Consider the following 27,546-nt stretch of genomic DNA (forward strand, 5'->3'; position numbering starts at 1 on the left):
GGGAATATCCTACCAGTGACCGAGTATCTCCTCTACTTCCCGGGTTGCACACTGTTTCCTGTGGGCCATACCCAGCCTGGGGCCTGTGTTTATGTGGTTGGTTTGAGCCAGGAATGATACTTACGTAAAAGCTGGTGAAGAGCAGAGCCTGTGAGGGGGACCGTGAAGCACAGCGGTTTGCTCTCTGGCCCTTTACAGAAACCATCCGTGGGCCCTGCTGGAGGCCCAGCTGCCGTGCTGTCGGGCGGGGTCCAGAAGTGGTACTCCACTTTCCAGGATTCTGTTACCTCTTGTCGTTGGCCTTGATCAAAAGCTGCGTCGCAATCCTGTGCCTCCCAGACTCTGACAGGTTACAGTACCGTAAGGGAAAGGACGCATTTTAAACTGCGTATCAAAGAGCCGTATGTAAGTCAAGACCTGTGGCTTGATTATGACATAGGAAAAGTTTTCTTTTAACAGTTCTCCTTTGGGGAAAGAATTTTCCCACCTTGGCGTTCTTTTGTATATATGTGTTTTCAATTTGAATGTTGTACTCCTGCACACACAGTCCCTTGCACGACTTCTTTCCACTGCCGATTCCTGTTGCCCCCGTGTGTGCATTTCCTTTGCCCGGCGCTGTTCCGGGAGGGCGGCCGTGGGCGCGCGGCACGTGGTCAGTAGAGTCCGCCACGACCACATTCCCTTTTGTGTGGAATTTGTCCTGGAGTTCCTGAGCATCTTGTTTTGTTTGTTGGCTTTTTTGTGAATTCGCCACTGAGTTTTATCCCCAAATTCCCTCCGAGTGTGTTTCAGTACACCAGTTAGTCACCTGTTTGATCTTTTTTCTCGGAGCGCGGTCTCGGGGCCCTCCAGCGTGCCACTGCAATCCGGATTAGTTGGCAGCGCACTGCAGAGTGGGAGTCAAGGGGTGTCCCTTCTCTGTGATCTGTGTAGGATCCTTGTTTTCCTGGATCCCTTGTCTCCTTCTAGTATCTAGTGAGAAAGAATGCATGGGTGTAAATTGTTTTGAACCTGTCTGTCCTCGTGCTCAGTAGTTTTGCTGACTTAAAAGTCATAGTTAGAAATCATTTTTCCTCATTTAAAGACTCCATTGTCATCTTTTTTTCAGGATTACTCTTGAGAAGCTCAGTGCTCTTTTGATTGCCTATTCTTTTTTTTTAAAAGATTTTATTTATTTACTTGACAGAGCAAGCCAGAGAGCACAAGCTGGGGGAGGGGCAGAGGGAAAGGGACAAGAAACCCCCCGCTGAGCAGGGAGTCCAACCTGGGACCCGATCCCAGGCCCTAGGATCATGACCTGAGCCGAAGGCAGACGCTTCACCGACTGAGCCACCCAGGTGTCCCAGCGGTTCCAGAATTTTATTTGGTCTTTGTTTTTGTGCCAGATACTTCATCAATATTAATTTTTTACTTCTACCAACATTCTAAACTTCTGAGTATTTTTATTTTGGGGACATTTAAAAATAAATATGTTATTTCACAGATGCCATATTCTCTCTTATCTCTTAAATATTCTTCCGTTCCCTTTGTCACTTGTTTCTCCCCATTCCTTCTTTCTTTTGATTGCTTTTATAGTAGAGGTTTTCTTCAGCCATCTGTCTGATAGGTCGTGGCTTTCTGTTCATATATGAACTTCTGAAATTTTATTTGGAACCTCTGGATTCGTAGTAGGACATGTGGACCAGTGGGCTTCACCACAGACGAGCGGTTGAGGGGCTTGGTCTTTGGTTACCACACCTGTATGTATCTGTGGTCTTTGCTGTTATGCTTGTCAGTTGGCCCCACGAGAGATCTTCCCGTCTCCTGCCTGCAGTGAGCAGATGTGAAGGTGGCAGCTAGCTTTGTGGTTACTCAATAGGAAGACCAGTCTGGGTGGGAAGAGTGTAGGTCCTTTCGAGGGGGGTACCTCCCTCCCCTTGGCCATGTATGATTCCCCTAGCTCTCAGCATTGACGTGCCGGGTATAGTACATCTCACAGAGGAGGGGCTGTCCCTCTATTGGCCACACATGCATGTTCTCCGCCCCTTCTCACCCCCTTCGTTGGCACCTGACACCTCTAACCATGGAGCATTTCTGAGGTTCTGTAGCATAAATTGACTTATCTCAAGCTGGTGCCTTTAGGCATAGCAGGCATAGTTGGTAACTTACCATTGTCTGATTTGCTCTCAGTCTTGTAAATTACGGTTGCCATTTTTCCTCTACTCTTATCGCCTCGTTTCTATTTTTTAAGAGTCTATGCTACTTGAAATCATTTCAAGACAGTTTAGTGGTATTCTGGAAAGATAAGAAGGTAAACACATTTAAACTACCACGGTCCACTAAAAGTCTTGCTTTTAAGTTCTTCTGTATTTATTTGTGTGAAATAAACTTAATTAAGGCAACAAATCAATGGAAATATTTTGAAAATGGTTTCCTTAAAAATACTGGTACCTTTCATGGATGTACATAATGTCCTCACGTATTGAGAAAGTAAATACAATAAAAATAGTTTTTAGCACCTAATAGTGCTGGCAGTCTCCCGTCCTCCTTCAAGAATTCTTAAAGATCTAAGAATTGTGTACTTTAGTCCCGCTGGGTTTTAGACAGGGTGCCACCATATTTCTTTTCTCACTGCTGCCACATGTTTGTTGATTTCTGGAGCCTCCGAGAATTGTCATGCACATAGTCACGTGTTGAAATTATTCAGTGGCTTTACTTCAAACATAATAACAGTCAAGAACTAAAACACAGGGGGATTCATCTTTCTTTCATACCTCAACATGGATAATCTTGGAATCTAGTATTTCTCTTGGAATCTCAAACATTGTATTTACATTCACGCTTTAGTTGCAACATAATATGCGTGTTATTTGTATATATACACATTCACTAAAATACATCTTTCTAAATAATTTTTTCCAACTTATTTTCAGTTGGCCAGGTCTTCATTAGTTTGTATCTCAAAGTCCCGGTGTTCTGTATGGTTTTTCTATTACTCCTTGCTGTCAGTGTAAATAATTTGTTATTCCTGGCTTCCTTGAAGGAAGCCTTGAAGGAAACCTTTACAACTTTCCTATACCTCTTTAAACTGCTCAGTACTTGTGAGGTACTAGTGAATGTATATGGGATGTAGCTTTTGTTCCTTTAAAAAAGTTAATTCTATCACTTTACAGGACTGTAACTCTCGACCAGGCAACAGACAGTGCAAAGATAATTGGAAAAGCTACACTAAACATGTTTCATACAATGAAACTAAATATATCGGATATGAGAGGGGTAAGTATGCAACATTTTAAAATTCTGACTTTCTGCAGTGTTCTCATTTAAGCCTTGCTCCAAGAATGGTCATGGGGTGGGTAGTGGGTTTATGTGTACATTTTCAGCTGCTTTGAGATAATACCAGGAGAATAGAAACTGAAAAATTCTTGACTTTCTCATCTGACCTCATCTTATTTTTCAGCAGAGAGTCAGTTTGTTCTGAAAGCTCTTTTTCTGCCTAGAATAATTTTGTTATCTTAAATTTTTATATTATGTTTTAATTAACCAAGGGCTTATTTTACCTACATTATCTTGCTTCCTGTTCTACTCCCATAGAAGTAGATGGGACTGTGAGGAGTATAAAACTGCAAATAATTCTTGTACCTTTAAGGTCCTTTTTAGCCGAATTCATTCTGATGCCTGTGGACGCTCTAGAAGAGAGCCTTTACCACAAGCATAGAACGTGCCTTTGGGACATGTAGGTGCGAGGCCGTCAAAACTGTAAAAACCTCAATTTTCTCAAGGATGAACCTTTGTAGCTGCGTTGTGCGTCTCTCCCCTTGTGAGTGGAAGGCATTTGTTGGCTTGGTGTGGCATTTTCGGATGGATTAAGGAATTACTAAGCCGACACGATTAAAACTCCTCCTTGCAGTAGTGTTACAGTAAGGCTGAAGTTATGGTGGTGCGGGCTGTGGTTATCTAGACACCTGGGGAGTGGTGTACCCAGGGTACTGCCCATCCCACCTCGCCCACACCATTTATTTGAGAAGTACTTCATTTTAAACAAAAATGATAAATGAAGTAAGGCTGCAAGTAGACTGCCCCCTATGGATGGAGGTTTGTTTTTTTTTTTTTTATGTTAAAAACTTGGTTGATTAGAACTTTGGTGGGGATATAAAAGTAGTACACTTTTTTGGATTTTTACGATTTTGAAGAGATTGCAGTATATTTGGATAGAATTGGATACCCCAAGATTGAGGTGAATAACTGCTTGCTGCTAGTTAGTAGTTTTTGTAATCAGATAGAAGACTGTTTGAATACTTTCATTTAATCTTTTATTTTAGAAATAGGTTCTAGAAGATCTTTTTTTTTTTATTTTTATTTTTTTAAAGATTTTTTAAATTTATTTATTCGACACAGAGAGAGAGGAAACACAAGCAGGGGGAGTGGGAGAGGAAGAAGCAGGCTCATAGCAGAAGAGCCTGATGTGGGGCTTGATCCCAGAACGCCGGGATCACGCCCTGAGCCGAAGGCAGATGCTTAACCGCTGTGCCACCCAGGTGCCCCTAGAAGATCTTTTTAAAAAGGAATAGTTGAGAAGTTTGTATAGTTGAATTCATACTCTTGCTTCAGTTTTCCTGGAGACACATTTTCACTTCTGGTTCTAGGTTGGGATTCAAGTCAATCAGTTGGTTCCGACCAATCCAAACCCCTCCGCATGCCCCAGTCGCCCGTCAGTTCCATCAGGCCACTTTCCTGGAGGGTCACACTCAGTCCTCGATCTCTTGCAAGTTCAGAAAGCCAAGAAATCCACAGAAGAGGAGCACAAGGAAGGTCAGTGGTCATCAGTGTGGTTCTTGTGTTGGTGCTGCCTGTATCCTTAGGAAGGCTAATACGTTTAATAGAACATTTTAAGTTAATATAACAAGTGTCTGGCATGGCTCTACTTTTTAGGGAACACATTGACATTCTGGATTATGATGAATCAATAGTATATAAGTTTGTTTTACTTACAGTGGATTAAAGTAATCCATATTATCCCATCCCTAAGGATATGAAGAAGCTATTTTATGTATTTTCTATACTTTCAGTATTTCTGGCTGCTATGGATCTGGAAATATCCCCTGCCTCTAGAAATTGCACTTTCTTGCCATCTTTTTCTACACATCTGACATCAAGTGTCAATCCTGTTACTAGCAAAGCTGAGTCTTCAGGGAAATGGAATGGTCTACATTCTCCCATCAGCTTAAAATCAAGACTTAACCTGAGTATAGAGGTTCCATCACCTTCCCAGGTATATTTTTATAGTTCTAAGTATGATGTGAGTTCAAAAGCAGTTTCAAAGTAGGAATGATGTTTTTAGTTGTCCACATAGCCAAGAAGGGGCGAGGAGAGGGCTGCTTGTCAGGGTAGATCAAGGGCGGATCACAGTGTTAACTGGATTCCCAATGAGAAAGATCACGTTAGGAGAAAGGTGGTACTTTTGCAAAGATGTGCGACTCCTGCAAGTTGTAGAACGTGGATGAAAGCCCGTTCTGCAGACTGCCACCAGTAGCTAGCTCACCTCTTTGTAGCAGCGGTAATCATACGGATTTAACTCTATTCAGCAGTACAGCTTTGGTGATCATCAGTAGGGGCCTACATTCAAGGTTTTTCTTGCAGCATTTGCAAACAGTGCTCTCTGTAGAGTGAACGATTTTCCTAACATGAGCTAGTAATTCCGTTGGTGTGTGCGGTAAATGTGGAGTACCGTTGGAATTTTTGCTCCTTGTAAGGTTAAGATAGCACTTTAAGCTATATTGGGAAAGTCCATTTCTCTGCTCCACCAAGTAGTAAGGCTGAAGGAAACATACATGTTGACTTTAAGGCTGGGAAAGGGACAGTGTGATACGCTTGCATGGGTCCCAGATGCTCGTGAGTTATCCAGAAATAATCGCTGGCAAAGTAGAACATCAGCCTGCCCAGCTTACGGGATTCCGTGTTTCTAAATGGAAGTGCACAGATGCGCAGAGGAATCGGGCTTGTAGGCTACACAAAAGTTAGTTTCTAGAATCCCTTTTTTCTAACTTGGTGTTGTCAGCCAGAATTATTTGTATTTGGGGGCAGATGGTCTGTCGTGTGAAAGGTGAACAGGACCCCGTTATCCCGTTCCTGAAACTTGACCTGTCCCGTGGGCATTGGCCCCTGCGCCTGGGTGGGGTCTGAGATCCCTCTCTGCCTCAGCTGCGGGAGATGCAGGGAGTCTGGACTCGCCTGATCCGCCGGTGCTGCCAGTGTGGTGTGTAGTGTGTAGCGTGCACTTGTCTCTCCAGACTCCACGTCTTACTACTCGGCCTTCGATGGCGGAAGGCCAAAAACCTTCCAAAAATGTGCTGCTTTGGAGGGTTAGCGATCCTCGCCTGCTTCTCTGCACCTTTTATTGTCCAGGATGTTCAAACTGAAGTGAAAGTGGTCACATGAACTCTCCTGTCCCCTCTCTGAGCGCGCTTTAACTCTAGACTCCTGTGGTATTTTACAGCTGGATCAGTCTGTTTTAGAAGCACTTCCACCTGATCTCCGGGAACAAGTAGAGCAGGTCTGTGCTGTTCAGCAGGGAGAGCTGCATGGTGACAAAAAGAAAGAGCCAGTAAATGGCTGTAATACAGGAATTTTGCCACAACCAGTTGGGACAGTTTTGTTACAAATACCAGAACCTCAAGAATCTAACAGTGACACAGGAATTAATGTCATAGCCCTTCCAGCATTTTCACAGGTAAGTTAAATCAGAGACCTTCTTCCCTAAATATGCTTACCCTTCCTACTCCAGCTCAGGGCTTCTCTCATTTCCTCTTTTCCTTTGGACCCTAAACTCGCAGTAGCTTAGACAGTATCCACTGGGGGCGGAGGGATTGGCTCATTTCTACATCATCTGAAGGACCCAGACTGGCAGAAGAGAGGGAGGATGTGGTATGTGGGTGCTTGAAATCTCCACCCAGGAGTAAAACAGAAACACATTCTGGCTTCTGTTTTCTTGGCCAGGGATGACCATTGGGCCACACTTCAAATAACTGGGTGAAGATGTGGAATCCTAGATGAGAGACAATAACAGAGTCTAAGCTTAGTGTTTAAAAAAAAAAAAAAAAAAGCATTGCAAATGAGCCTGATTTCTAGTGCTGCTTGCCCTGATGGTTCTACAGTGGTTTTAAGTCAGTTCTTAACCCCAAATTTTCTGATTCTTACCCAAAAACTTTGTGAGGATACAATGAGCTTTAATATTGAGGACCTATTAAGAATTCATACAGATCAGAAAAGCATGATTTGAAAACAAATCTGTTTTGTAAAAAACAGAGCATCAACTCAGGTTTGACTTTGAACCTTCTCATTTCCACTAGGTGGACCCCGAGGTGTTTGCTGCCCTTCCTGCCGAGCTTCAGAAGGAGCTGAAGGCCGCATTCGATCAAAGACAAAGGCAGGGAGAGAACGCCGCTCACCAGCAGCCGGCCGCCGCGGCAGGTAAGCCGGGAGGGGGCTGGTGCCACAACTGAAGATGAGAAAGGAGCCCGTTGTAGGCCGTGATCACTGTAGCACGTTCGGCCATCGCCGAGCTGCCGGTCATGCCGAGAGCTCTTCTTACTGGAGCGGAACGAGCATACGACGCGGGTAAATGTTGCACGGTGCTAGCTGCCTTTGTGCCTGCAGCTTCTTGACTTAAAAACACCTTCACTTCAGCAAAATTTTTGTCTGAATTATTACCAGAAGTTTTTTGAGTACTTGTTAGGATGGATACATCAGAGTGTGGGTTTAAAACAAAATCAAGATCCGAAGGTTCTACCTGAACCCTTGTACTTCAGCTGTTGAATTTCCAGTTAATCCCTACGCGGTCCCCCCACCGCCCTCTCGGAGCGCCTTGTAGTAAGCGCGCACCGGCAGGGGGCGTCCTGGAGCCCGCGCCTGCGGCCGAGTACTGCCTCCCCCACGCGCAGTCTGGCTCGGGGGCCTGCGTCGGGATGCGCGTGCGCACGCGTGGGGGTTGTACTTGAGGAGGAAAGAGAACTCGTGGTACTGTCCAGACATGTTCTGTTCAAGATCGCATGTTCATATTCTTCTAGTGCCAAAGAATCTGTTCCGTCAGCTAAAACCAGCAGCAGTGAAAGAAAGGAAACGAAACAAGAAAAGAAGTCCCATCAGTCCCCCCAAAAAGATTCAGAGTCCTTTGAAAAACAAGTTGCTGAACAGTCCTGTGAAAACTCTGCCCGGGGCGTGCGGGAGTCCGCAGAAGCTGATAGATGGGTTTCTAAAACATGAAGGTCCTGCTCCTGAGAAACCTCTGGTAATATTTTTCAAAGTTCGACCTTTTCTTTGATCAGATCTTAACATACTTGCTGTTATGTAAATATAGCACTTTTTATCGTTTGTTTTCTTTAACAGGGAGAACTCTCTGCTTCCACTTCAGGTGTGCCAGGCCTTTCTGGTTCGCAGCCGGAGCCGGCTGGCTGCGGGAGACCCCCGGCACCCAACCTAGCAGGAGCTGTCGAATTCAGTGATGTGAAGACCTTGCTCAAGGAATGGATAACTACCATTTCAGGTTGGCTTGGCCAGCGGCACAGCCGCAGACTGAGACGCGGTGGTTCTAGGGTTTTAGAACAGGAACAGACTCATCGTAGAAATGGAACTCATTTTTCTAACTCTGGTAGGCTGAACCCAGCCACCCTCTAACCTTTGAGAACTGTGGGGCTGTGAAAGGCTCCAGACCATACACCCTGTGTTGGACGGCTGTGAGTCAGTGGATCGTTAGAGAAACGGGGTCTCCTTTATGCCTGCAGCTAGCGGCCTGCCTTCTTCAGGAGGCTGGTCCTTATGTGAGGTTTTCCCCCTTCTCTAGATCCAATGGAAGAAGACATTCTGCAAGTTGTGAAATACTGTACTGATCTGATAGAGGAAAAAGATTTGGAAAAACTGGACCTAGTTATAAAGTACATGAAAAGGTAATTATTCGATACTTTTATCAAAAGGATAAGATGGGGCATCTCACACAGCTGCTCGCGGGGAGGCTCAGAGCAGCTTTTACGAGGCGGCACAAGCTGTTAACATGGAGTCAGTGAAAAGGGGGGTACCCTTCATTTTGAATATCACACTACGATCAAAAGATCGTTGTTCCCCTCGAGATTTATATAGTTTAAAACCCTAACGATACATGTTCAGCTGATCCTTGTGGGAGGAGTCAGTCTTACCTGATGTTTTTTTCTTAACCCACCTTTTAGGTTGATGCAGCAGTCGGTGGAATCGGTTTGGAACATGGCATTTGACTTTATTCTTGACAATGTTCAGGTGGTTTTACAACAAACTTACGGAAGCACATTAAAAGTTACATGAATCTCACCAGGGAGCCTGGTGCTCTCCGCTCGCTGTGCCATAAGTGCTTGTGAGGTATTTGCAAAGTGCATGGTAGTAATGCTTGGAGTTTTTATAATTTTACATTTCTTTTTAAGCAAGTGTTTTGTACATTTCTTTTCAATAAGTGCCAAATTTGTCAGTATTGCATGTAAATAATTGTGTTCTTTTACTGTAGTATAGATTCTATTTACAAAATGTTTGTTTATAAAGTTTTATGGATTTTTACAGTGAAGTGTTTACAGTTGTTTAATAAAGAACTGTATGTATATTTTGTACAGGCTCCTTTTTGTGAATCCTTTAGGAAGCAAATCCTGCACTGTTTATTATATTTAAAGGCTGAGGAGACCTACAAGCCGGACTGTTAACAGGCTCCATGCTAAGCTTTGAAATTCCTGAGAGGTCCCAGACTGGGATTCTGCTTGTTCCGGGTAAAGCTTCTAATCACTCACTCTTGTCCCCAAGCATGAACACAGGAGCATGTTAAGAAAATCTTCTTTACTTATTTTAAATTAGAACACACACATCATTGAATATTAAAAGTTTTTCCCTGGGAAAATTATGTCCCACAGATGGCTTAGCGGTATTGTCTCTGCCTCTACCGTCCCTTGAGAAACTTCAGTAGTAGTGAAGAATGGTACGGATGTTCAAATGTACATAAAGTGGTTTTTTTTCTAGGCTAGGTTATACCATAATAAATACTTCAAAACACAATTTATAATCCTATGCCAGTGAATACTTGGGGACATCTTCAAACACACACCTCACTGCCTTCAGCACTGTGCTATAAACAAACAGGTAGTCAGTCTGACACTACCAGTATTCATCTCACACTAACAACAGATTTCTTATAGTGGGGAAAAGATATTTTCACGTGGACGTTCCATGTTCTTCAGGAAAACTAGCTAAAATCCAATTACTGCTATCAGCGAGTCATGGTGTCTCTGCAACAACTCAGAGGAGTACCAAGCCAAGCCCAAACAAACAGTCGGCCCTGACTGCCCCATCAGGAAACGTATGCATCATACGATTTTTCTAGGACAAACTAGCCCAAGACTGATTGATGTACAAAAATGCTAACGCTAACTTGTGCTGGCACACGAGGTATGACACCGAAGCTGAGGACTTACGGACAGCAGCTACGCTAGCATGGACGCCTAACAGAGCTCGCTGGTGGATGTCTGTTTTCTTTATTGGTAGTTCAGAATTGTGCTGATTACAGTGGACTCCCAGGACTATACAAGCAGTAAATAGCAGCCGGCTATGCTTTACACCATGGTTTCACACAAAGCAGAGATCAGAGTGCCTAATTTTCTATTTTAAAAAATTCCTAAGGGCATACGGCAGAATGCTGGGGGAAAAAAAAATCACTGTGGGAAGGGATATGCATAAATAAGTATTTCTTACATCAAAAAAGTCCCAAGAATCACAAAATCTGCAGAAGCTTGGTTAATCAAATACTGCAGTACTGATTTAATCAGTATAAAATTGAAAGAGCTTTAGATCTGTCATAAAAATCCAAATTTGGGTTAGGGCAAACTTTAAAACAGCAGCCAGTAGAGAAGGGTTGGGAAAGGAGGGGGCAGGTGAACAGGCACGTTGGAACTGTGGGGACATGTAATCGACCACTGTCAAACCAGTGTAAGTTTCTTGGTTTCTCATGGAAAACATTTTATACACCTATTTTTTTCCTTCCATACTTAAGTTCATCAGTGTCCAGATATATCCGTTCCATTTTTGTCTGGTTTTTCTTGGTGATTTTACAACATAATATTGCATTTATTCCAATTCCTGCCCCATGTGGAAAAATTAGATGATTTCAAATACTTTCTTCAGCTCCACAATAAGCTGCCAATCGCTCTTCTGCATCTCATCTCTGAACCAGTCTTTGAGGGCATCGATGGACTGCCGGCTGATCTGCAAGCCCGAGGCACAAACAGGGTCAACAACAGTGTAACAACCACATGCCCCCCCCCCCCCAAAGCACATGGGCCATGCCTGTCATCGGCTACTGCTCATTAAAGAGAAACCTTAGCCAAAATACAAGTGCAGTGCTTGTCCGCCTTTTAAGAGTAGCAGAATCTCTGCAGGTCCCGGCGGGCACCCTCTGTGAGGAGGCCCCTTCCTCAACAAAGACAAGGCCGTATCACAGATGTGTCTTAAGGAAGAATCCAGTCCTCTCAGACTGTGAAAGTTCAAACTTCCAGCCCTCAGAGCTACCGCGTAAAGGTAACCAGACCCCCCCCCCCTTTCTTAAAATGGGCCACTTCTAGGAGACACTTACCTTACTGACAAGAATGTCTGTAGCTTCAAAATGTCTTCCATACATTTTGGGAGATTCACCAGGGATAGGTTCTATTTTGACACAGACTTCTTGTCCTTTTTTTGCAACATCCACTTGTTTATGGTTTATTTCAATACTTGTTACTATTCCAATGTCAACAAACTGTGAAATAGGAAGTACAGCGTAAGCAGAGGAACCCTGCCAGTCACACGCACCGCAAATGCACAGCGGCAATAAAAGCTGGAGCCAAAGAGCCAGCTGAAAAGCCTTGGCTTGGTGACCCTTCTTCACTCGTCACAGTGTCATTTTCTCATTGGGAAGCTAGGGAATGACATCACCACATCCCCTCTGCCCTTCACGAGATGGCCTGTGAAGGAGGTCACTCGTCGGCTTTAGACAACTTGGAAAGGGCCCTGTCAATCCAGTTGGCTTACTATTTCTGCTCTGCTCTTGCACACGACATAGTAAGAGGGAGTGGCAGGCACAAACCTTCTCAATCAGAAATGAGCTTCGAGTGGTCAGAATGGTGAGCGAGGGGATTAAGTCAGGATGGCACCCAGGGACGCATGATGTGGGGCCCTGGAGGCCGAGGTTAGAGGATGAGAACGGTGGGCAACCTGAGCTCAGTTACAGTGCAGGAGAAAACCACCCCGCGGCCTGCCCTGTCAAGAGCTACGGGAGAGTAAGAGTGAAAACGAGGAGTGCTTGGTGTGGCCAAAGCCACACCGGATAACTGCGGCAAGCAAAAGTCCTATCTCAGTCCAATGAAATGGTACAAAAGCAACAACTCCTAGAAGCACCAAGTCCTAGTGCTCAGATGACTTCTAAGTGCCATTTCCCACTAAAGGAACCAAGTCTGGGGCAGGGAAAGTCCTACATGAGCCTGGAGCATCTTCCTGCACCAGAAAGGAAGAAAATGCTCCAGGTGCTGAAGTAACCAGCTCAAATGGGCTCCCACTGATCAGAATGGATGCTGGTAATGGAATATAACATCAAATTTTTTTAAAAGGGAGTGTGTATAAGTTAATGAAAAGTTCACGGGGGAGGAAGGTTCTTTACCAAAGTATGGGGGGCGGATCACAATGTTACCAACATTGTGAAACAACCTTAGGCAAGGACTACCAATTATAAATCTATTGGGATAAAGGCTGTTGAAACAATATTTACAGGTACTCAAAAGTGCCCCAGAGATTACATAGTAATTATAAAGGGAGAAAGATGTGTTTCTAACAGCACTGCTGAGCCAACAGCACCTTCCCCAGGACACGAACATGGCATCCCCACAGTAAGAAAGCCTGTGCGATGGGGCAGGAGGCAGCTGGGAGCACCTGTGCATACAGTATCCGTTTCAATAACTATAACTTCCATCTAGTGAGGAGGAAACAATCAGACAAATCCAAGTTGAGAAATAATCTGCAAAACAACTGGACTCTCCAGAAAGGATGGGGGCTGGTCCTATTTGGACTAAAACCCATAATAACCAAATGCAATGCACCGTGAAGGAATCCTGGACCAGGGCAGCAGATGGCACTATGAAGGACACGTGGGAAGTTGGGGAAATGTGAATGAGAACCATAAATCAGAGAACATTAACTGTTAATTTTTCTTAGGTAGATGCTAATCTCGAGGAAAGGAATATGGGTGGTCTTTATTTTATTCTTTAAACTTCTCCCCAGGCTTGAAACTTCAAAAAAAATTTTTAAAAGGGTAATATTTCCAAGTACCTTGCCCCTTTCATTTGCTGAAGCACCGATCCACCCCTGGTACTAAGAATCCACACTAGCGCTCCTTACTGCGGTATAAATCACAGAAGGTGACAAGCTCTGCTTGTCGTCACCACTCCTGGACTCCCCATTTTATTCCTTTAAGAGACCACACTTGTTTTGAAAGTACAACCCAAACTTACATTTTTGCTAGGGACGCACATGGGTGTCCCCTGTTTCACCTGACCTGCTTCCACAGTCACTCCCATCACTATTGGGTCTCGAGAATTAAAAATATACTGGGGGAGGATTTTCATCTTGCAGGGAAATACTGCTATGTGCCTAAAAGGAAAAAAGAAAACCCAAAAATTTTGAAGCTGACAAAACCACTTAAACATTAAAGAAACAAATACAAGTGAGTAAGGCTTCTCCTGTTGGATAAAAGCAGCACTCCCCAGGCGGGGCCGGAAGAGCAGGACGGACGCCGTGGACAGCCCTCCGTGGTGTCTGCTCCGGGCCAGGCCACCTGCCTGAAGTGCTTCATCCGCTCACCCTCCTCTTCCCCTCCCTCCATCCATGCTGTTATTCCCAAGTCTTAAAGAAGCCACATCACAGGAGCACTGAGCCCTGCCCCTAAATTTAGATGGAGCTTGGAACCTTGATGGGACCCAGAGTCAGGCACACGGGCAGTCTACTCTAGGGACCACACAGGCATCGAACCACAGCCACCTTCTCCGTACCACGTTCCCAAATCAGGTGATCCAAAAGGCTACTACTCTGCTTATCGAGCATGTGCTTCAAGTGTTTTCACAGTGTCTACCAGTCTTCTGTAACTACGTCTTTTCACTTCGGGTTTCATGAATTTAAGCGAGCATATCCCAATCTAAATTCTAATACTCACCTGGCAATTCTACTTTAAATACGTACCCCAATTTGAGCCATCACTCCCTACAGTCTGAGCCATCCTCATGTCTTGCCTGGAACACTGGGAGCCTGAGAAGACTCCTCGCTGCCTCCCTAAGATCCTCCCCAGGGCCTACAGAGTGCCACCAACTTTTCTGACCCCATCTCCTCCTGCTCTCTGTCAGATCCAACGTGGCTGCCTCCCAGTGCTGCCCTTCTGCCCGGACAACTCCCCGTGTGTCCGGCCGGCTCACCTCGTTCCCTCTAGATCTCTGCTTGAACGGGAGCCCTGCAGAGCTGAGCTGCGGCCCCGGACCATACTGCTTGTCACGGCTCTCCTCCTGATTTAGGCCTTCCCTGCTCTGCCCTGCTTTGAAGCCCTTACCCTACTTCTCCTGTGTTCACTGCTTGTCTGGCCTGAGCTTCAAGAGGAGGGGGAACCTGGTCAGGGTCACTGCTGACTCGTCTAGGCCCTGCAGTGATGCCACCTACACAGGGCAAGCTGTGAGGTCAGCGGGAGGAGCAAGCTCCCCACGGAACACCTCGCCTCATTTCAGTTCCGCACCGTGCCCATTCTCACTTTGGTCCCTCCCTCCCATGTAATCCCAGATAAGAAACTCCAGCAAGAGGATGTTAGCAACTCCTCGCCAATTAATGAGACCCAGCAATTTTAAAATTAAAAACCGAAAGGCTACAGAGGATTTGTTAACACACTGCTGGAATGCCCCAGATGGACAGAATTTATGGTTTTTAATACATTACTTCAGGATGCAGCCTCTCCTGGATGAGCAAATGCCATGCTTCTACTGTCCACACACCTTTCTGGTACAGGTATCCCCCACATGTCTAAAGTTCGCCTGACGCCACCTTCCTTTTTAAAAAAGACCTACGTTAGTACCTGCTTTCCCTAACCAAAAGAGGAGGATTTTGCTCTTATGAAAAGAAGCGAAAAGCAAAAATGTTTAGCATTTGTTTTGCAGTGAGCCATTAAGAGGCAGCAGGCACCCCAAGCAGAGTGGCCCCGCCAAGCTTCTCCCCAGGGACCACACTCAGCATGTCGGTGTCACGCCGCCAGAGCTGTGAGCTGTGTCTGTGAGCATCTGGGCTTCGCCCTGATTTATCGTGTTTATTGTTTGGGCCTGGGAGTGCTCCAAAACTTTCTCATATAAATTAATGGTAATTGCTGCTTCACGTTATGACATTTCGGCTAACAGAAGGTTTCCCAGGAGCGCTTCACTTTCAGGACAGCGGGAGAAAGCTGTATTTGGTAATTCTCAATGAACTTCATTACCAAACACCCAAAGTAAGTAAAATCACCAACTTACTTAAATTCTTCTTGTTTCTGTTTCTTGTAGTCTTGTCTATATTTCGTAAAGGCATCAAATAAATGATAAATAATTTCTGCACTAAAAATTCGAACTCCTAAACTATCAGCCATTTCTTGTGCATCCCGTTCAATTCTCACGTCAAAGGCCAAAATTACTGCATACCTGAAAGGTTCAAACACAATAAAGATCATTCGGTGAAACGTCATGAAGGACAGGCATTAGGAAAGCCTGCACAGCAGAAGAAAAACTACTTACTGGGGATCATGTTCCAGCATCACTGAAGCCTTCATAACATCTTTTTTATGGACCGGACCAATGTTAATTCCTGCATACTGTAGAAAAGGAGTTTCTGAGCTTAACTGCCTGTGCTTCAGGTAAAAGAAACAGCACCACAAACCATGACTATCTGTACTCTTGTGGAGTCGGACAGGATTACTTACGGGCACTTCTGAGGTTTTTAGAAATTCAAGTAGAGCTTCCAAAGATCCCAGTGTAGATGCCTGGACATAGACTCCTTTTTCTTCCAACTTGATAGCATTTAGCGTCTGCTTTAACTCATGGATCAACTCGTCCTTGAAAAGAAATTACATTTGACCAGGTTGTAAATACATCTCTATCAGCAATGGCCTAGACTTAAACTGTGTTTCTCTTTTTAATTAAGTATTCATATGAAAATATGAAGCCAAGGCAGAGAAAGCCTAAGGCGCAGCAGAACTTGTGCAGGAAAGGAGGAGGAGATTTGGGGGCCGAATTCGAGCTGTGTCCCACACTTCACCTTTGTCTTATATTTACTAATGCTGAAACCTGTTTAACCTCTGCTGTACTTGGCAAATGGCTGCTCAGATGGCTGAGCAGAATGAAACGAGAAGAATCTTTTCAAAATTAAAAGGATTACATCACTGTAACGTATGACGGTAGCCCACAGGGTCTGCTTGACTGCCTTCACTGAAAGGCCCTAACCTCGGCGTCCTTTTCCTCTGCCACTGCTGCTTTAGAGATGAAGAGATTTCCCCCAGGAATAAGCAGGACAGCCATGTCCAAGCCGTGAAGGATGCAGTTGGGACTGGCCAAAGAGGGATGCCTGCCTTCTTCTCACTGGCCCTCAGGTGGCCAATTCCCTGATGGCGGTGACCTGGTACCGTCTGAGGAGTAACAGTAGACCCAGGATACAAGATGAGCCAATGTGCTCGGAAGAGTGCCCTCCTCTCTTTGGCAAGTGAGTATGCAAACTCAGAGTTTGCTTTTGGGAAACTATGCTGGACTCCAGTGGGCATCTGCTCCTAAGACAGGCACACAAGCTTTAAAAAGGACTCCTACTTCTTGTAAGATTTTCTTGAGTTCTGTCTGCATATTCAGTTATCTAAAAACATGAACAAAAACTTCTGGGCTTTTGATTCATTTTTTACTTAAATAAAATGTGTATTTTAGAATTCTAGTGTATATAAATATTACTTACGCTAATTCAGAGGACTGTGCAAACTGAAGTAATGTAAAAGCATGATCTGTTTGCTATGAGCCACCAGGTAAGGCTTCACAAAGACAGAGGGGCCCACTTCATTCATCACTACAGCTCGGGAGGAAACAAAAATTTTAAGTAACTTACTTTAAGAACTGGGATTTCATCTTCTTTATAAGCTACCAGGAGAGGCAGACCAGCCAATGTCTTCTCTAGGTCTTTTCCAAGAATCTTGACCCCCTGAGCTGCTTCTACTTCTTTATGCTTTTCATACTGGTTCTGCAGAGATCAGAGGATTTGTTCCACATTTACTTGAAAAGTGGTTAGGAGTAGGAGATGATGTGAGACACAGTATTTTCATGACCGTGGGGTAGGAAGAGTTTTCTTAAAGTAGACACAAAAATCAATAAACACAAAAGACTGATAATTTCAACATTAAAATTAAACACTTGTTTCTTAAGATACCAAAGAAAAAGTAAACAGGCAAGTCACAGAGTAGAAGATGCTGCGATGGGTATGAGCCACTAACAGACCCATCTCCTGACTGGACAGACCACTCCCATGACTAATCCAGACAGAGTGCTGGACACAGGGACAGTTCACAAAGGAGTGAACTTCAGTGGCTAATCAACATACAAAAGAATGGCCAACCATATTTCTATCAGGCAAGTACCAAATGAAACAACAATGAGCTACCACATGGGAAAATTTAAAAATCTGACAGCATCAAAGAGCTAAAAGACGTGAAATAATGAAAATACTTCATTATTTCATAAATATTTCATAAATAAAATATTTCTAAATATACTGCAGGTGCAAGTGTAACTTGTTGGACTCACTGTGAACAACAGTGTGGCCTTATTCAGTAAAACTGGAGCTGAGCATAAGTGAGGACTCGGCAAGTCACTCCTAGGCACATACCTGCAGAAACTTGCACAACTGCACCAAGAGATAATACAAAATTGTTCAAAGCAACAGCACTGTTGCTAATACCAAAAATTTAAAAGCTGGAGATACCCTATGCTTGCCATCAACAAGAGAACAGATAAATAAACCATGATATATTCCTGCCATAGAATATCACACAAGAAAAATGCACTACAGGTATATGCAACAGCATGGGTAAATCTCGAGCTTTTTCTTTTTTTCTTTTTAATTTAAAAGAAGCCAGATACAATCAATGGAAATGAGAATGACTCCATTTATATGAAGTCCATATATATTTTTTAGGGGCATACACTCAGGTATTATAACTATTTTTTTAAAAAGGATATTAGTTACTATCATAAAAATGGAAGCACGGTTAACTTTTAGGAAGGTGTGGGGGTGGCTAACATCCATGAGAGACATACAGGCTTCTGGGGTTTCAACAGTTTGCTTCCTAAAAATTTGTTGAACTTTTCCTCCATGTTTTGTGTAGTTTTCTGTATTTGTTTTATTTCATAATCAAAAATGTTAATAAAAAACTAGTTAGCAGTGTAGAACCAAAACAATATACTTCAGTTCTCATGGACACCCTCGATGATAAATAAGAATCCGCACGCATCTCCATTCTGACAGATGATCCCTTCTGCATGAAGACATCTAACAGGGGATGAGGAGCGAACGCATATTAAGCCAAGCAGCTCTCGGAGTGAAGAAGTGACCTCAACAGAACTCATACACACTGTACATACGTGTCCCATGTGTCAACACTTACCACCTAGGCTTACCTTCACCCGTAATTCCTTCATTGGAGGAGGTAATAGGAGGCCTCGAATCTGAGTTACAATGGGCCCTTCTACTCCAGGAACAATAATTGTATCTCCTTCCTTCAAACGCCCATTGATCAGTATCACATCTATAGTGGTGCCCATTCCTGGGAGAGCCTTAACCTGAGAGACATTAGTATATAAAGGGAGTCAGAGAGACGCTACACTATGTTGACTGAATCTAACAGCAGAAGACATCCACACCCAAGAACTCAACTGTTAAAGGCAAAAAGGAAAATCAACTTAATTACCTCCATAACCTGTGCTCTTAGCTCCTCACAGTGTGCAAGTCTCTTGCTCAACATCGTTTGAGTTAACTCGACAAGAAGGTAGATCAGGCTTCCCATGCCATCACCAGTATGCGCAGAGGTAGGTACCAAGGACACAAAAGTACGGGGATCCTTATTCTCATAAAACAAAGCTGCATTTAAACCCTAGAGACATAAAAAGCAAAATCATTCCATGGGGCGCCTGGGTGGCACAGCAGTTAAGCGTCTGCCTTCGGCTCAGGGCGTGATCCCGGCGTTATGGGATCGAGCCCCACATCAGGCTCCTCCGCTATGAGCCTGCTTCTTCCTCTCCCACTCCCCTGCTTCTGTTCCCTCTCTCGCTGGCTGTCTCTATCTCTGTTGAATAAATAAATAAAATCTGTTAAAAAAAAAAAAAATCATTCCAAAAGGCCAAGCTGTGGAAGGAAGTATGCATGACAGCATGACTGATTACATGACAGATAAGCAAATGGCTTATCCTCAAAACTCCTCAAAAACACTCAAGAGATCATACATATTCTGTAGGTATTAGCTGTATCACAGAAAAGTGGTTTCTTTCCAACTTTTTTTTTTTTAGATTCGTTTATTTTAGGGGTGGGGGGGCAGAGGGAGAGAGAACCCCAAGCAGACTCCCCACTGAGCACAGAGCCTGACACAAGGCTCCATCTCACGACCCTGAGATCATAACCTGAGCCGAAATCAAGAGTTAGACACTAACCGACTGAGCCACCCAGGTGCGCCTCCAAGTCAACTTTATTTTTTAAATTTAAACATTCAGACTACAAAGACAGATCTTTGAAATATTAGCTAATTTAAAAAGAAAAAAGGGATAAGGGGAAAGAATGGAGCACACTACTTGCCATCAATAAGGGAACAGAACCAGCATTAGTGAAACTGCTGGCTTCATTATAAGGACAACAGAACAAAAGGAAGAAATATTCTATGACAGAGACTCGTCATTGAGAAGGGAAAGCTTTCTTACCTGCTGTGCAAATTCCACAATGATAGCCTTTGCGCGCTCCTCAAATTCATCTTTCGTGTTCTTTTTCTGCTTCTTTAAAGTGGCAGCTACGTCGGAGTCAGGGCTCTTTTTCCAATCATACAACCTATCGATCTGGACAAAACTTTCATAAGAAACATCCTTATAACATTCACAACACTCAGGAATTTAATTTAGGTTAAAGCTCCTAAAAGTTCCTAATGCATATGATATACATTTAGGAGAGTGTGAATTACTCAAATATTTTATTATACCAAAAAGCCTGTATAACCCGCTTAACTGCGCCCCCTCTTAAATCAGAAACTTCTGAAGTAACACGCAGCCCATCAGCCTCCAAACCGGTTCAGGAAAGGCTGGCATTTGTTTGCAAAAGATGGTATCTTAGAATTATCTTAGGACTATTAGTGTATTTTGTTGGAACTCCAAAATGGTTTTGTTTAGTCATCAGAAATAAGAATTACAGCAAGTCTCATCACCAGGAAAATTGTACACCAAAAAAATAGAAAATAAAAAAAATTACATCGTGTCTCAGAGAACAGCCCATTTTAATTTATTGCTCAAATTAGATTTACTCTGTTGAGTAAATCATGTATTTTCCTTCTCTTTTCAAAAGTGGGATAAATGGGTATAGAGAGGAAAAACTATTTAGTAGTAAAAACAAACAAGCAAAATCTGTTTCCTTAGTCTAGGGCTACAATATAAAGAGGTTGCCCGAATCTGAATGCTACAAAGGAGAAAAATTAGTAGAAACAGACCCAGACATGACAAAGATGTTATAATTAGTATATGAGGTCCTTAAAATAGTTATTATGAATATATGTGACTTCCAAGGAAAAACATGAAACTTGTAGAACTAAAAAAACAAAGACTATGAAATAAAAATTCACTAGATAAGCTTAACAGTAAATTATATATTACAAAAGAAAAGACTGGAAGCCTTGAAGATGTTGCAATAAAAACTATCCCAATGGAAGCATATAAAAAAAGCATGAAAGAAAACCTTAGTCACTTATGAAAAGTATCTTAATAACCAAAAATTTTTTTTAATTGATGAATATATGAATTCAAAGATCGAAGAAAATCAAGCCAAAGTAGGATAAACATCAACTATTACATAATCTCAATGATGAACCCTTAAAAGTTCTTTATTAAAAGCAATCAAAGAAAAAGGAAGACACATTACAACAGGGAAACCAAGGACAACTAGAGAAAAAAGCCATAAAGCAATGACAATAAAGGAAAAAAATATTTTTTAAACCTAGAATTTTATATCAAGTAAAAATATTCAGAAAATAATTTGATCTAAATGATAATAAAAAAAAGCACAACGTACCTAAGCAGTGTTGTTTTTTAAGATTTTATTTATTCTAGAGAGAGCGATCGAGCACAAGTGGGGGGAGGAGCAGAGGGAAAGGGACAAGCAGACTCTGCGCTGAGCACACAGCCAGACTTGGGCCTCAATCCAACAACCCTGAGAGCACAGCATGAGCCAAAATCAAGTCAGACACTCAACCAGCTGAACCACCTAGGTGCCCCAAGCAGGGCTTTTAACAGTGTGCTAAACATACCCTTAAATACTTCTATGAGACAAGAAAAAATATCTGAAATCAACAATCTAAAATTCCATCTTAAGTTAGAAAAAGTAGACATGAAAACCAAAGCAGAAAGAAGGAAATGAAATTAACACTGGAAATCAATGAGCTATAAAACAAACAGTAGAGAATATCAATAAAAAAGCCAGTTCTCTGAAACACAAATTTCTATAGTAATTAAAGAAAAATAAAAAACTGAAATAACGTGTACCTGTTTAAAAGAAGAGATTCTAAGCAGATGTGGCTTCCTGGTGAATTCTACCAAACACATAAAGAAATATCATTTCTATACAAACTCTTTCAGAAAATAAAGGAGGATATACTTATTAATTAATCTTACAAGGCAACATTACTCTGATACCAAAACTAGACAAAAGATGTTATAGGAAAGGAAAACTATATAGCAAAATCGCTCATGAACACAGACACAAAAATCATCGACAAAAACTTACCAAATCGAATCTGGCAATATATGAAAGAGATAAAATACATCATGACCAAGTAGGGTTTATTCTTGTAATGCAAGGTTGGTTAACATTTAAAAATTCAACAGTAATCAACAAATAGTGCTGAAACAACTGAACATCCACATGCAAAAAAGCTGAATCCAGACACAATACAGGCCCACCATGTTGCAAAAATTAACTCGGAATAATCACAGACCTAAATGTAACATACTAAACTCTAAAACTCCTAGAAGAAAACAGGAGAAAATGTGATGACCTTGGCTGTGGTGAGGACTGTTCAGATACCACATCAAGGCAAGATCTATGAAAGAAAGAATCTAATAAGCTGAACTTCATTAAAATTAAAAACTTCTATGAAATACAGAGTGAGTCTAGAGAGTGAAATAAGAAGCCAGACTGGGAGAAAACTTGTGCAAAAGACATCTGATGATGAACTTGTATCCAAAACATATTAAGAACTCCTAAAATTCAAAAATTGGCCGAATTAAAAATGGCCCAATGAATTTGACACCTCAGAAACGGCAAATAATTTGCACGTGAAAAGATGTTCCATATCTTAGAGAACATCTTAAGAATACACACATTAAAACAACGAAATACTACCTCATACCTATTAGAATGGCCAAAATCCAGAACACAATACCAAATGCTGGTCAAGATGCAGAGCAACAAGAATTCTCATTCACTGCTGGTGCAAACTTACAACCACTTGAGAAGAGTTTGGCCGTTTCTTCCAAAACTAAACACTGTTACCATACAATCCACCATCACACTCCTTGGTATTCACCCAGAGGAGAAAAAGACATATCTCCACACACAAACCTGCACGTGGAGGTTGAAAGAAGCTTCACTCGTAACTGCCAAACTTGCAAGCAACCAAGATGCCTTCCAATGGATGAATGAATAAACCGTAGTGCATCCAGACAATGGAGTTATTAAACAAAATGAATACTGAGCTACGAGTAAAAAATGAGCCATGAAGCCATGAAAACAGATGGAGGAAACTTTAATTCCTATTTTTAAGTGAAAGAAGGTGATCTGATAAAGCTTACTATAGAATACTGTATAATTCCAACTATATGACACTCTGGAAAAGCCAAACTATGTAGACAGTAAAAAGATCAGGGACTTTTTTGCTAGGAATTGAGAGGTGGGGGAACAAACGAGCACAGCAAAAATATTTTCAAGGCAGTGAAAATACTCTACGGTACCAAAATGATGGATACACGTCCAAATGTTTGTCCAAATCCACAGAATGTACAACACCAAGAAGTAAGCCATGGACTTTGGGTGACGGTAAGTCAACGTAAGTTCATCAGTTATAACAAATACACCACTCTGGTGTGAGAGGGAAGGTGCTGATAATGGCGGAGACTGCATGGGGGAGACAGGGGTATGTGGGAAATCTCTGTACCTTCCCTTCAGTATTGCTGTAAATCTTAAATGGCTCTAAAAAAGAAAAAAAATAAAGTCTTAATGAAAAGTAAAGTCCCCTCAAAATATCAACATTAGTTCATCTTACAGAATAAAGAGGAAAAGCCACATAAGTATTTCAAGAGATGTGGAACAGCCGTCTGATAGAAATCAACAACTCCTGACTTAAAAAACAAACAACCACAAATAATGCTTTAAGCAACCTATGACCGCCATCATATGTGACGGTGAAAGACCAACTACTTCCCCTAAGATGGGGCAGAAAGCAAGGCGTCTGTCCTTACTTTTATTCAACATTGTTCTAGAACATCTAGTCAGTATAGCAAGGAAGAAGAAAATTTACAGAGCACACTCGTGAAAGTAAAACAGCTGTGTGAAGACAGTATAATCATGTAGATGGAAAATCCCACATGATCTACAACATAAGCTACTAGGCCTACTAAGTTAATTTAATGAGATCACAAGATTAAAAATGAATACATAAAAATCAACTATATGTCTTTATGAAATTAAAATTAGAAATCTGAATTTTTAAAATGTTTACAATAGCACCCAAACCATGAAGTACTATGGATAAATTTAGAAAAATATGTCTAACACATGGACAGTGAAACTACAAAATATCACTAAGAGAAAATAAAGAACTAAGTAAACGTAGAGATATCATGTTCACTTATCAGAAGACTCAATTTTGGTAAAATGTCAACTCTTACAGAATTTATCTACAGATTAAATACAATTACAATAAAAATTCCAGAAGGCTTTTTGTAAAAACTAAAGAGGCAGATTCTAAACTTTATATGAAAATTCAAGGACCCTAAAATAACCAAAACAGTTTTGAGAAACAAAAAGTTAAAGAAATGACCACCACCTGCTTTCAAGACATTACTATAAAACTATAATAATCAAGAAAGGGTAGTAGAGGCCTAAGGATAGATATACAGGTCAATGGAAGAAAAGATAGACACCAAAAAGGGACATACATATATATATGGCTTAATTAATTTTCAACAAAGACTCAAAAGTAATTCAACGGAGAACTCCTGGTTCAAGATGGCAAGATACAGGAAGACACTGAGCTAACTCACCCCCTCCGCGGACACACCGGCTCTACAGCTGTTCAGAGCACTGGTCTGGAAGAGGAACTAAGAGCTGACTAAACAGCTCTGCACAACAAAGACCGCACAGAGAATGGCAAGAGAGGAAGACACAAACAAAGAGAAACCCCTTTCCCAGCACGGCAAACTGCTGTCCACACGGACAGTGCTGACGGACTGCGAGCAGATTAGTCCGCCCTGGGGCACAGAAAAAAAGCTGCGGTTTGAAAGGACAACTAGAACGTAAAGAAACCAGTTCTAGAACCCTGCCTAACAGCAGATGAACTGCTGAAACTCTCTCCAGGTACTGTCAAGAGGAGCTTGTACCTCAGTTCACATTCCCCTCCTCTCTGAGCACAAACAGGGGCAAGGTCCAGGCACTCTGGCTGGCCTACCACCTCAGTGAGCCCTGAGTCCCTAGCCCACACCAGCCCAAGCCATCCCATCAGGGTGGCTCCAGTGTGATGCCTAACAGGACGTGCCTGCCAGCCCTCACTACAGGTCCAGCTGTCTCGTCAAGGTGACACAAACACAAAGCACCCTAGAACATTCCAGGCCCACCCCACTACGGCTCCAGACAACTTGCTGCACAGTGCCCCAGGCACCCCCAGCCTGCACCCACCTTGGTTCCAGCTGCCTTGCCAGGATACCCCTGCCCACACCCACGTTGGCTTCACCCCCACCAGGGCGCCCCCACATGGAGAGCCTCAGGACCCCTAGCTTGCATCTACTTCAGGTTCAGCTGTACTCCCAGCGTGCCTTCAGTATAGGACCGCCCCAGCCTGTGCCCATTCAGTTTCAGCTGTCCCATCGGAGTGCTCCCTGCAAGGAGACCCCTTAAGTCCCCTGGCTTACCCCCACTTCAGCTCTGTGATGCTAGGGTGCCCTCTGCAAAGACAGCCCCCAGAAACACCCAGCTTGAACCTATTTCAGTTCTGATTATCATACGAGGGTGGCCCCAGCATGGAGTGTGCCAAGACCCACACCCACAAACAGCACAGCTCCAGCCAGCCACCCAAACTCACCAAGCACATTCTACACAGGAACCCATAAACAACATCACTCCCTCTCGTTAAGGAGAAACAGCTGTTCCACCTAATTCATATAAATAGAGGAAGAAATCAAAATGAAATGACAGAAGAATATACTCCAAACAAAAGACCAAGACAAAACCTCACATAAAGAATTAAATGCAATGGAGGCAAGCAATATGCCTGATAAAAAGTTCAAAGTAACAGTAAGGAAGATGCTCACTGCACTGGAGAGAACCACAAATGAACTCAGGGAGAACTTCAAGAAACACATAGAAAACATAAGAAAGAACCAACCAGAGCTGAAGAATACAATAACTGAAAGGAAAAATATATGAGAGGTACTCAACAGATTTAAGGGTGCATAAGAAGGGATCAGTGATCTAGAAAACAGGGAAATGGAAAGCACCAAAGCTGAACAGAAAAAAAAAAGAATTAAAAAATGAGGATAGATTAAGGGAACTCTTAGATAACATCAAGCAAAGAAACATTCTCTTTATAAAGGTCCCATAAGGAGAAAACAGAGAGAAAGGGGCAGAAAACTTATTTCAGGAAGTAATAGCTGAAAACTTCCTTAGCTTGGGAAGGAAACAGATGTCCAGGTTCGGAAAGCCCAGAAAGCTCCAAACAAGATGAACCCAAGGAGGTCCGTATCATGAGACATAGTTAAAATACCAAAGATGAAAGATAAAGACGGAATTTTAAAAGCAGCAAAAGCAGCAACTAGTTATATGCAAAGGAAACCTTATAAGGCTACTATCAGCTGATTTTTCAGCAGAAACGTGCAAGCCACAAAGGAGTGGAAAAATACTACAACCATATACACTATACCCAGCAAGATTTTTCAGAATTGAAGGACAGAGCAAGAGTTTCCCAAACAAAAGTTAAAAGAGTTCTTCACCACTTACACCGGCCTTACAAGAAATATCAGAGACTGCTGTAAGTGAAAAAGGCCATAAAAGAACAAAATTATGAAAGGAAAAGGACTCACAAAATAAAAAGATGCAAAACATAATAACATATATTTAAAGCGTGGAGGAGGTAAATAAAAATGACGTTTTTTTAGACTATGTTCAAAGGTGAGTGACCACCAAATTAATATACACTGCTATATACTCTGGATGTTACAAATGAACCTCGTGGTAAGAGACACACAAAAGAAATCCAATGATGACACTAAAGAAAACCGTTAATCACAAAAAAGAGAGCAAGAGAAGAAAGGAAAAGAGAACTACAAAAACAACCAGAAGGGAATTGACAAAATGGAAATAAGTACATACCTATTAATAATTACTTTAAATTTTAATGGTCTGAGTGCACCATTCAAAAAACAAAGGGTGACAGAATGGTTAAGAAAATAGAACCCATTTATATGCTGCCTACAAGAAACTCACTTCAGCCCTAAACACACACACAATGAAACAGAAGGGACAGAAAAAGCTATTCGATGGGAACAAAAGTGGAAAGAAAAAAGCCACGCAGCAATGCTTGTATCAGACAAAAGAGATTTTAAAACAAAGACGATTACAAGAGACAAAGAAAGGCACTACATAATAATAAAGAAATCAATCCGACAAGAAGATCCACAACTGTATTTAGTACCTAAAGCTGGAGCACCTAAAGACATAAGCAATTATTAACAAACATAAAGGGAGAAACTGCAAGTAATACAAGAACAATAGGTGGCTTTAATACCCCCTTTACCTCTCTGGATAGATTGTCCAGGTACGAAATAAAGGAAGAGTGTAATCAAATGACACATCCAACCAAACGGACTTAACGGACACGTCAAGTATATCCTGTGCAGCAACAAAGGAATACATGCTTTTCAAGTGCACATGAACACTTTTCAGGGAAGATCACGTCAGGCCATGAAACAAGTTGCAATAAACTTAAGATTGAAA

The 27,546-nt window shown here is 42.3% G+C and overlaps 2 protein-coding genes across 14 annotated transcripts in view; one reads left to right on the plus strand and one right to left on the minus strand.

Annotated features, from left to right (window-relative positions):
• The window catches only part of REV1 (REV1 DNA directed polymerase), a 92,625-nt gene extending 83,029 nt beyond the window's left edge, over nucleotides 1-9,596 (plus strand). For all 12 annotated transcript variants that reach the window (XM_026487772.4, XM_048222739.2, XM_048222738.2 and 9 more), the window contains 9 exons: nucleotides 3,153-3,255; nucleotides 4,626-4,791; nucleotides 5,049-5,251; nucleotides 6,476-6,709; nucleotides 7,329-7,449; nucleotides 8,046-8,266; nucleotides 8,365-8,521; nucleotides 8,819-8,921; nucleotides 9,198-9,596. In XM_026487772.4, coding sequence (XP_026343557.1) covers nucleotides 3,153-3,255; nucleotides 4,626-4,791; nucleotides 5,049-5,251; nucleotides 6,476-6,709; nucleotides 7,329-7,449; nucleotides 8,046-8,266; nucleotides 8,365-8,521; nucleotides 8,819-8,921; nucleotides 9,198-9,309 — 1,420 coding nt within the window. In that variant the 3' untranslated portion in view covers nucleotides 9,310-9,596. The remainder of the gene's footprint in view (nucleotides 1-3,152; nucleotides 3,256-4,625; nucleotides 4,792-5,048; nucleotides 5,252-6,475; nucleotides 6,710-7,328; nucleotides 7,450-8,045; nucleotides 8,267-8,364; nucleotides 8,522-8,818; nucleotides 8,922-9,197) is intronic.
• Nucleotides 9,224-27,546, minus strand: part of EIF5B (eukaryotic translation initiation factor 5B) — an 87,517-nt gene continuing 69,194 nt past the window's right edge. For both annotated transcript variants that reach the window (XM_026487839.4, XM_044378699.3), the window contains exons 15-24: nucleotides 20,004-20,135; nucleotides 19,004-19,186; nucleotides 18,714-18,875; nucleotides 17,149-17,280; nucleotides 15,986-16,117; nucleotides 15,801-15,877; nucleotides 15,543-15,707; nucleotides 13,518-13,656; nucleotides 11,612-11,773; nucleotides 9,224-11,244 (exon numbers count right to left, since the gene is read on the minus strand). In XM_026487839.4, coding sequence (XP_026343624.1) covers nucleotides 11,137-11,244; nucleotides 11,612-11,773; nucleotides 13,518-13,656; nucleotides 15,543-15,707; nucleotides 15,801-15,877; nucleotides 15,986-16,117; nucleotides 17,149-17,280; nucleotides 18,714-18,875; nucleotides 19,004-19,186; nucleotides 20,004-20,135 — 1,392 coding nt within the window. In that variant the 3' untranslated portion in view covers nucleotides 9,224-11,136. The remainder of the gene's footprint in view (nucleotides 11,245-11,611; nucleotides 11,774-13,517; nucleotides 13,657-15,542; nucleotides 15,708-15,800; nucleotides 15,878-15,985; nucleotides 16,118-17,148; nucleotides 17,281-18,713; nucleotides 18,876-19,003; nucleotides 19,187-20,003; nucleotides 20,136-27,546) is intronic.

Source organism: Ursus arctos, unplaced genomic scaffold, assembly GCF_023065955.2.
Source record: "Ursus arctos isolate Adak ecotype North America unplaced genomic scaffold, UrsArc2.0 scaffold_8, whole genome shotgun sequence".
Classification (NCBI taxonomy): Eukaryota; Metazoa; Chordata; class Mammalia; order Carnivora; family Ursidae; genus Ursus; species Ursus arctos.